This window comes from Eremomyces bilateralis, assembly GCF_010015585.1.
Source record: "Eremomyces bilateralis CBS 781.70 unplaced genomic scaffold P152scaffold_60, whole genome shotgun sequence".
In the NCBI taxonomy this organism is placed as follows: Eukaryota; Fungi; Ascomycota; class Dothideomycetes; order Eremomycetales; family Eremomycetaceae; genus Eremomyces; species Eremomyces bilateralis.
The window spans coordinates 2,296-12,428 of NW_022985126.1; the positions used below are offsets into that span (position 1 = coordinate 2,296).

The 10,133-nt window shown below is 47.7% G+C and overlaps 3 protein-coding genes across 3 annotated transcripts; 2 read left to right on the forward strand and 1 right to left on the reverse strand.

Annotated features, from left to right (window-relative positions):
• Window positions 1-2,559: 2,559 nt before the first annotated feature.
• Window positions 2,560-4,728, reverse strand: P152DRAFT_304977 (uncharacterized protein). The gene is made up of 2 exons (XM_033675112.1): window positions 4,425-4,728; window positions 2,560-4,372 (listed from the first exon to the last, which is right to left on the reverse strand). The coding sequence occupies exons 1-2, from the start codon at window positions 4,477-4,479 to the stop codon at window positions 2,727-2,729; spliced, it is 1,701 nt and encodes a 566-aa protein (XP_033529496.1). The 5' UTR covers window positions 4,480-4,728; the 3' UTR covers window positions 2,560-2,726.
• A 1,352-nt stretch (window positions 4,729-6,080) lies between these two features.
• On the forward strand, window positions 6,081-6,527 carry P152DRAFT_406648 (uncharacterized protein; the record flags this gene model as incomplete). The annotated part of the gene is made up of 1 exon (XM_033676883.1): window positions 6,081-6,527. The coding sequence occupies one exon, from the start codon at window positions 6,081-6,083 to the stop codon at window positions 6,525-6,527; it is 447 nt and encodes a 148-aa protein (XP_033529497.1).
• A 357-nt stretch (window positions 6,528-6,884) lies between these two features.
• P152DRAFT_369325 (uncharacterized protein) lies at window positions 6,885-7,124 on the forward strand (the record flags this gene model as incomplete). Its single annotated transcript, XM_033675479.1, has 1 exon — window positions 6,885-7,124. A coding segment is annotated over one exon (240 nt), but the record flags the coding sequence as incomplete, so codon positions are not given.
• Between the last annotated feature and the right edge of the window lie 3,009 nt (window positions 7,125-10,133).

The window sequence follows — 10,133 nt, forward strand, 5'->3', positions numbered from 1 at the left end:
TAGATTGGTGCAGCCGAGTATATGTAACAGTGGGAGTTTATACTTGTTGGTTCGGTACGTACAGTCCATTAATAGGACGTCGGGATTCGCAAGCAGTAGCTCGATCTGCTTCTAGTAGGCAAAGAAGAGGCCTTGTACGTGATAATCCGCATCCTTCTTAACAGTGAAGACCTATTCCGGCGTAGACAGGTCATCTAGTAATGTCTTAATCGGACTCCTCCTATTTAAGTGCTTCTCTCTAATCGTCTTCCTCTCGTTACGAATATCGGTAGCAGAGACGAGTATTTCCGGATCCTCCTTTTGAATAGCAGCCATTATCTGCATCGGACGTACCCTAGCATGTGTCATCGATTCGACTATATCTTTTTATACTGACGTACGTCTGCGATAGACATTATACGTACTAGGGTTAAGTGATCGGGGGTGGTTATGATGGCTATGTTGAACCTCTAACTTCCACTGGTCGTTGTCGTCTAATACCTTTATCTTAAAGATAACAAGCTTAAAAGGACATCCTATTGCGCGCGTGCTTGTGCTTCGAACCCTTGCTCTTAACCGATAGTTTCCGGATCGATCGCAGGAGTAGTAGTATCGTGTCTTTACATCAGAGTAGTGAGGTCTACTCCGGTTGAGTAGGAAGCCATAGCTATGCTGCATTCCATGGTTCCGAAGAGAATCGTAGGCTTCTTCGTAGGACGCGTAAAGGCAATCTAGAGGAGGGGTAATATCCTCTATACTGGGATATCTAAGGAGAGTATCATCTCCGGTATATAGAGATCTTTGAAGAAGGAAAAGAGTAAAGGATTCGAAGTTTTGACATTCTCAGGGGAAGACCAAAAAATTTAGCTAATCCTAATTAAGAATTTAATTTCCACCATTGCTAGCGTGGTGGGAAAATAGCATTTGGTGGGAAAATAACAAAACCTGGTGGGAAAATATCACCAGCCCATCAAGATTCCTCTGTCATAGTTACCTTGTACTCTTCATCTTAATCTAGAATATCTTTGGCTACGCGTATGTTGTGTACATCCAGCTACCGTGCCGTAACAACAGCTCTCCTAAGGACTACCCTCCAAAGACTTATAGGAATGATCGGGATGATGGAAACTCTAGAATAATCTTGTATTCTATAGATGACGTTTAAGGGGGAGTGTTGGATATTGTCGCAGGCCAAGGCATGAGCTCTAGGAGTCCAAGGCTACAAACTGCATTAATAATCTTGCCGTGACTCTCGTATATCTGTAGGGCCGGGGGGCCAGGCATTCAGCTAGAACACACAACTTACACACAACACAACAATACAACAACTTCGCTGCTGGAACAACAGCACCTCACTCCCAACCATTTTAGCACATCACGTGCGACAGATATTGTCGGAACTCCGCGGCTATTACTTAGTCACCGCACCTTGTAGATTACATAAGATTACATAAGCCTGGGTATATATACCCGTCAAGGTAAACTATGTACTTCTGACCGAATACAAGCATCTCACTGCCTCTGAACAGGTATCCTATTGTTTCCGTGATTGATTGACACGCCAAAACGATCAACAAATCTAGCTTATTTTAACCTTCGCATATCTCGCGCCTTACAACAAGGTCTCTGTATTCTGAACAGTTCCTCCTCTCCGTCGTTTAAATTTCTCGTCGATAAGGCGATCAATATTATCAAGGAGTTTGACATTCTCGGTCTTGTAAATTTTCTTCACGGCCAAATACTGTGGTTGGCAATACTTGTGACTAACGGCATGATGAGACACCCTGATCACACACCCTTCTCACTGCTACATCAAACATATTCGACAAATTGGCTTCTATCATTTTTTGATCATGGACAATAAGCTCATCGAGAGATTTCATGTGTGACTGTTATCCTGGTAGCGCTGCTTCCACTGATCGATATAAATCGATATTTGGGGCTTCAGGGTACGCGTTGCCCAGATGTGAACGTTTTTGTGATGGATCAGAGGTCCGCAGACCTGGATGCCTTGTGGCCTTGTGGCCCGTTTGCTCTGTAAACACCAGAACAGATAAACGCCTCGCACACCTTAGATAGATTCCTCCTTCATAGCAACAATTCAATGTTTGCCTCACGATTGGAGATTCCCGACAGTGAGACTCTTACACGTCTCTCTCATCGCCACTGTACTTAGCCATCAATAGAGAACTCTTCTCCATCAATGTTTCCACCCGCGGCGACGTGGACGCGTAAAGTTGGACTTCGCGGGCTATCGAAAGAAATACCTAGTTATAAAGAACCGGAATTACCGAACTAACGAATTAAGATACTAGAACCCTATCGATCCTTGTTAGCGTATAGATCGGATAAACAGGAGTCGGAATTCGAGCCGCAGGCTTAGCGAGAGATATAAAATATGGCCGACACCCCGCAGATATAATACACGGGAGTATACCCAGAAGACAAGCGGCAAGAGATCCGTTAAGGGGAAAAGCCTATTAAAGCAGGCACTAAGAGAAAGATCCTAAAGTTAGATCCGAAGAACCAGTCAAGGACTCCCCAAGTGATTATACTCGTCTGTAATTTTGAGTCCAAACATTATCCTCTCTATCATGAGCAGTCTAAGCGCGTACGACTTCAATATAATGCTCTACCACGTTATCCGCCATTCCCTTTAATTATCCCCCGCTCGAAATAATCCCCCGTATTATAATACTTCCATCAACAAGATCTCAAAATACCTCCTCTTTCCTCCGCTTCCTCACTCACACCGACCACGCTCTAAATAGCAGCGAAAGAAACGAGAACGACCACGTTCCGTATCCCATCGTCACGCCCCGCGACGCTGCACCCGACGGTTTGGTCAAGGGTGCCGTAGGTCGCGAAGTTGAAGGATTGCTGGTTCCGTTGGATGGGCTGCCGGTAGAACTAGCGCCGCCTGCTGGAGCGCCGCTTGTGCCGCTAGAACCGTTTCCACTGCCCGTACCGCTTCCAATGCCGCTACCAGTGCGACTGCCAGTGCCTCTTCCGCTGTCAGAGCCACTTCCAGTGCCAGTACCGCTTCCGCTACCAGTGCCGGCTGGGATCCCTGGATTCTCTTGTCCAGATCCCGATCCTGATCCAGTACCAGGAGTAGCTCCAGCTACCGGCGCCTCTCCACCAATCGCACTAATGATGAACCCCGCCAGCGAATCGCTCGGTGCCGCAGCGCCCGGCGCAGCGGGTGCAGCGGGTGCAGCGAGTGCAGCTCCGGGAGGGATCCCGGCATCGTTCCCTGGGTTCGCGGGGGCGTTGGATGCTGGTTCTGCGGCGGGTTGCGCTGGAACGGAGTTGGCGGGCGGGTTTGGGTTGCCGCCGGGGTTGAGGAGAGAGGCGATGATGCTGCCGACGTCGTCGCTGGGAGAGGGTTGTTGGGGCTGGGGGGATGGGGCGGGTTGTCCGGGCTGGGGGGATGGTGTAGGTTGTTCGGGCTGCAGCGATGGTGTAGGTTGTTCAGGCTGAGGTGTTGGCTCGGGTTGGGGTGGTACGACTGTTGGCGGCAGTGGTGTAGGCTCAGGACCGGGATTCTCCGAGTTGCCTGGAGGCGTTGGTTCGATGGAGTCGTCGAAGCTGACGCTCGTCTCGGTTAGGAAGCCGACGGTATGAATAGGTTGGACAGGATGGACTCCAGTCTGATTACAGTCGGTATAGGTTGCCAGCTCTGGGAAGAGCTCGGTATATAACCCGAGTCCATTCCTCTCCCACTTTTCGACCAAGGTATACGTAAGTCCAAGAGTGTCGTCAGATTTAGGATACTTGTGTCTGATGGTCGACAAGACGGGCAAACAGGTAGTAGCATCGGAGCCAACCGGCCAGGCGGAGATAGATGGTCCATATGCAGATGACATACAGCTTTCCCAAAGAACTTCGTCCTCTAGCCAGGTATAATAATCAGTTACCCCTGGGTATGGCGGATGAGATTTCAGTGTTAGGGTGGTACCCCCTTCTGGCGCTGTAATGCATATTGGGGCGGTATCCTTTAGACCTCCCGATGTCGTCGACGATATATTAAGGGTCCCCCCCCAGGAATACGACTCGTTATAGTCCCACCAAAGGGACGGATAGGTGATAACCTTCGTTGTATTAACCCCATTATACCCTTCGTAGGTGAACGTATTGACAACGGTCCCCCCTACATTGGTTGGCGGGGGTGTAATATCCGCGGGTAACGTGTTCGTTATAGTTGTGGTCTTCGTCGTGTTCGTGCGGTTGTTCACGATATATATAACCGTGGCCAGAGTAATGTTCCTAGTGATTGTAACCGGCACCCATACCCAAGAGGTAAGGTCAGGTGGGCCGACTGAGCAGTTAGCTGAACACGATGATTCGGGGCCAGGAGTTATGGTCATAGAGCTAGAGACATTATAGGACACTGTTTCACGGTTAGCTAACTCTTTGCCCGAAGGGTTCATTTTCACACATACACTCGGCATTAGCGAGTGCGAGAGAACTGGCGAGAAAGACTATAAATAAATCCATTGCTCAAATAACACCCGTACCAACACTTCTATATGAACAAATAACTGGATCTAACGATAAATAAGAGAAGAGACGTGACAAAACACAAAAGGGCGCCGGCAATAATATGGGAGATCCGATATTGAATCAAGAATCGCTTGATTTTAGCAGGGGATAGTAGGTGTCATCAGCAATATGGAAGGGACCTCATAACTAGTGGCAAAGGATCTAGGATTTGGGTACGGATAGAGCGGTTTATATAGACATAGGTGAGACAGTTTGACCGCGGAGGTTGTGAGAACCACTTCCATTTATTATAAAGCTAAAGAAGGGGAACTATCGATTGATTGATTGGTTGGTTGGTTAATTATTCCTACACCGGCCAGCAGGGCCCCCAGGCCTGTCTGTAATTGTCGGGAATCAGAGGTTTATTTAGTCATCCCATTCTGTACATTACATAATCCTGGGTATATCTACCCTGCCATGTATCCTACTTCTTACACAAATAAGCATCTCGCTGCCTCTGAATAGGTACCCTATTGCTTCCATGATTAATTGACACGCCAAATCGATCAACAGTAATTGATTGATTGATTGATGGGAGATGCTGCTGTTATGGTTCCAGGCCTGTGTGTTGAAGGGGTGATTAGTCAACCGCATCTGGGTGCGGATTATATAGCCTGCAGACTTCCCACCTTTCTAGGCTGTTCATAAATTGAAAACTAAGGATCATATTGTACACCAAATATCAGGTTATGAGCCCAAATTTGCGCAAGCTACGCTAAAATCGGCTAAGTGGAAGACCTTCGACACTTAGCGTTTCAGAACTAATTTAAAGACACTTCTTAGATGATCGAGACTACGCCTCCCGGAAGATAAGGCCTAAACGATGTCTCGGGGATCTAGTACGATCGGAGATACCAAAATGTATACAACGGAGACAGACTCTGAATCCGACAAATGCCGGAGGTGTCGGGATTCGGATTCCGTACAGTATTAGCTGTCGAAATCCGTACTTCCGGTGTCAGGTTTCGGATTCCGAACAGTACCAGTGTCGGGATTTATAACCCCGATATCAGGACCTAGACTTCCTATAATACTGAAGGATCTAACACAGATATTAGACCCATCCTCGAATTGCCTAACTCTCAACGCCTGCATTACACAACATAATTCATCGATTCTTTAGATTCACAGAATATTCGAGAATAGCATTAAGAAGGCACGTAAGAATGGAAGCCAAGGGTTCGACCAATAGCCTAGAGCAACTAGTGCCGGTCTTAGAGTCACCGGCTCAGTAGAACAATTAGGACAGGGCCATAAGGGATTTCCTAACGATTTAGGGATTCGCGCGACTGTTGAAAGGAAGCGCTAGTCAGCCCGTAAGAAAGACGGGAGAAGCAGAGACAGACTTCTAGAAGAGAGTGGAACACTAGGAGGACCTCCAGCTGAAAGCATGTAGAGTGGTGCTTAGTAGGCTCGGTTACACTGGGAGGAAGTAGTTAGAGATAGAATTCGACGACGTAAACGGCATTGAATCAGCCGTAGAAGGCGCACCGTCGACTGCCTCGGACACGGTAATAGCAACACCGCCAACATCTGAGGATGCTCGCAAGCCGGCTATGACGATCCAGCGCATCCTTAACCGCGTCAAAGTTGAATATCAACCCACAGGCACCGCCGTATTCATCTCCTTAGACCGCCGCTTTAACAGTCTCTCCCTCAGTGACTGTAAAGACGTGATGGACTTTGCTCAGCAACTTCGGAAGGCCCGGAATAAGCTGCTCCAACTACATAAGTCCGTCACTCTGGGTGATCCGTTCCTTATCATTCGCTTCCTAGAAGGCCTCGGCCCGAATTATGCCATCTTTCGTACAAGTTTCTACCAGAACTACCCGATTATCCCGGCGACGTCAATCAAAGACGGAAGGGGCAGTCTAACCGTTAAATTTGACGATATTATACTGCTAGCAAGTAAAGAGGAAGACGGCTTAAAGCAGGAAGAGAGTAGATCAGCACTCCTAACCAGGCGCGGGCAAGATAAAAATCAGAAACCCAACTATGGTTAAGGAGGATCTGGAAAGTCAAAATGCGGTCACTGCAACAAGTTTCATCAGGGAGGTCGGGAACAATGCTGGTCTCTCCACCCAGAGCTGGCGCCTACATAGTACCAGCCGAGAAACGAGAACGGAAGTACGCGTATCGGCCAGAAGAGGGAGCGCTCTAAGAAACCTAGGGACGATGAACAGATGCCAGCTAAGCTGGCCCATATAGGGTTGCGTATGCTGATGACAGGAAAGTCTTATACCGCCACCATATTGGCTGATGTATGGGTACTGCACTCCGGCTACGCCCAACACATTACCCACAGGCGCGAGGACCTTATCTCCCTTCAACCTTACAAAGGGGAGGCAGTCTCGGGGTTTGATGAGTTAAAGATCATGCCATCCGGAGTCGGCTGCATAAAGATTAACACCAACCAAAAAGGGAAATGCATACCGATGATACTGTCGGATGTCCTCTACATCCCGGAGATCAAAGTGAACCTGATATCAATTTCCCAACTCCTTAAGCGCGGATATAATATCAAATTCAGTAAGAAAGGCGCTGAAATATCCTACCACAATAGCAGGTACTCTGCAATCCCGAAGAATGGTCTCTATATTCCGAACATATGGAAACAAGACCTGCCACTCAAACATACGCTATTGGCTTACAGCATCGAAGATCCACGTCTCCGAGTTTGGTACTATCGAATGGGACATCTCGGAGAAGGAAGCCTGAGAGCCCTGGAGAGCATGTTAACCGGAATGGACCATACGCCATCAACCGACTGCCTTTATAAGGAGTGCGTACAAGGTCGGATGCGGGAAAAACTACATAAACACCCGATGAAAAGAGGCGAATACCCCATAGAATTCTTATACGTAGACTGCTCTAGGCCTTTCAGAACTACAGCACGCGACGGATCCCGATATTGGGTGGTAATCACTGACGACTATACTTTAATGGCAACGGCAAAAGGTATTAGGCAGAAGGACCATGCGATCGCAATACTGAAGCACTTTATAGAACACAACGAACGCGGCTCTCGCAAAGTACGTCGGATTCGAATTAACCAAGGAGAACTTAACTTAAATAAGCTCTTCGACTAGTACTATAACCGGGGCATCGAATTAGAGCGTAATACCACTAAAGAAAGCCAGCAAAATGGTATAGCAGAATCGATGAACCGAGTCCTGATAGATAAGCTTCATCCGACCATACTGGCAAGTAGTATCCCAATGGAATACTGGCCTGAGGTTTTAGAGACAATTATATACCTCCGTAATCGAAGTCCTAGCCAACGAATCGGAAAAACACCCTACGAAGCTTGGCATAGAGAAAAACCAGACCTGTCGAATATCCGAATGCTTAGATGCACCGCTCACGTGCTTAAGGCAAAAGGTGACAGAAAGAAACTGGTCGATGTTAAAACTCGAGAGGGAAGACTGATTGGATACGACGGAGACGTCATCTATAAGATCCTAATGCCCTTAGGCAATGTCATTCGCGCTTCTAACGTTGTCTTTAATGAGAAGCGCCCTTACCTCGGCCTTGAAGACCTACCACCTCCGAAACGGAGGAACATACAGCCTAAACCTCCTCCTCCGGTGGCTGATACAGGGGGAGACTATGTTCTCATCGAACCGGAAGTACATCCACCACCGAAGGCTACGCAGCCAGATGAAGACACAATGCAGCAGCAAGCCAGTGATCAGCTACAGGAAGAGCTCCGCCATGAAATCGGACGGCAAGCCGAAAACACAGGATCAGAACCTGTTCCAGTTCGGGTCTCTGTGCGAAGTAACAAGGGCCAACTGCCACAGAGGTATGCACTTATTACGGCTTTCCTTTCAGCAGCCGTCGCTACGTCAGAACCGTACGAACCACGAAGTCTCTAGGAAGCCCAATTAGACGACAACTAGTAGCCCTACTAGCAGCAAGCAATGCGACTTGAGCTTGATTCGCTTCTCGAGAATGGCACCTAGACCCTAGTAGATATACCCATTGATAGCAGAAGAGTACTCCGTGGCAAGTAGGTGTACAAACTCAAACGCGGCCCTATAGGAGAAATTATTCGATAGAAGGCGCGCTGGGTAGTTCGAGGTTTTAATCAAAAAGAAGGGATCGACTACTATGACACCTTTACATCCGTGGTCAAGCCGATGAGCTATAAGGCCCTGTTCGCAATTGCTGCAGCATTGGATCTAGAAATCGAGTATATGGATATTAAGACCACCTTCCTCTACGGAGACATTAATGAAGAAATATACGTCGAATAACCTGCGGGCCTGGATGACGGGACAAAGAGAGTCTGCCGGCTCAACAAGGCCTTGTACGGTCTGAAACAGTCACCCAGAATCTGGTACTTCACACTTGCAAACTTCCTTAAGAAACACGGTTTTCGACCTCTGTCCTCGGACCTCGCACTGTTTACCAAAGGAAATACATACGTGGCGGCCTATATCGATGATCTTCTAATTATAGGACCTTCTAAACCAGAGATCGAACAACTTAAATTAGCACTAAGCGGTCGCTTCAAGATGACAGATATAGGCCCCTGTCGATTCTACCTTAGTATGGAAATCACAAGAGATCGACGTAACCGTGTTCTGAGGATCAATCAACGGGGCTATCTGGAAAAGGTGCTAAGAGAATTCGGCATGTGGGATTATAACCCAGCCCCTACTCCGATGTATACGAAGCTCCAGCCAGCACCCGAAGGCCATATGGCCACGGAATCCGAATAGAGGGAGTACTCCAAACGAATCGGGTCCCTGATGTACGCAATGTTAGGATCTAGGCCCGATCTGGCCTTCTCCGTCTCTATTGCAAGCAGGTACATGTTAAACCCAACTTCAGAGCATGAAAAGGCAGTCAAACGTATCTTCCGCTACTTAAGAGGAACACTTGATTACGAACTCGTCTTCCGCGGAGATTTGAGACCACTCCAAGGCTTTACTGACTCCGACTTTGCCGGTAACATAGAAACGCGGCGGTTAACCGCTGGCTATGTCTTCAACATCGGAAGTAGAGTAATCAGCTGGTAGTCGAAGCGACAGCCAACAGTAGCGCTTTCGACTTGCGAAGCAGAATATATAGGATACACCCAAGCTACAAAAGAAGCCGTATAGCTGCAGGGATTACTGTCAGAGCTGCTTAGTAATAAGGAGCTGGCAACGCCGATAATATACGGCGATAATCAGGGAGTAATTACATTAGCTAAGAACCCACAATTCCACTCGCGGACGAAATACATTACTATTTAAGAGTATTATATACGTCAAAAGCTTGCGGAAGGGGCAGTAGACCTACAATATATAGGAACTAATAAACAGGTGGCAGATGGGCTAACTAAGGCTTTATCAGGAGACGCCTTTAGAAAGTTCCGATCGGCTCTGGGTCTAGAGAAGGTTACCCCTCGCGGTTAGTCCGGAGCTAGTAGGAGTAAACTCCTGATACTTACAAGGACATCTTAAATAAACCTATTACGGTTAGTTTAGAGCCGGTAGGAGCTAGCTCCGGATACCCAAAGGGCCTCTTAAACAAAACCCATCGCGATCAACAAGGATTCCGGTCGGCTCTAGGACAAAACCTATCGCGATTAACAAGGATTCCGATCGGCTCTAGGA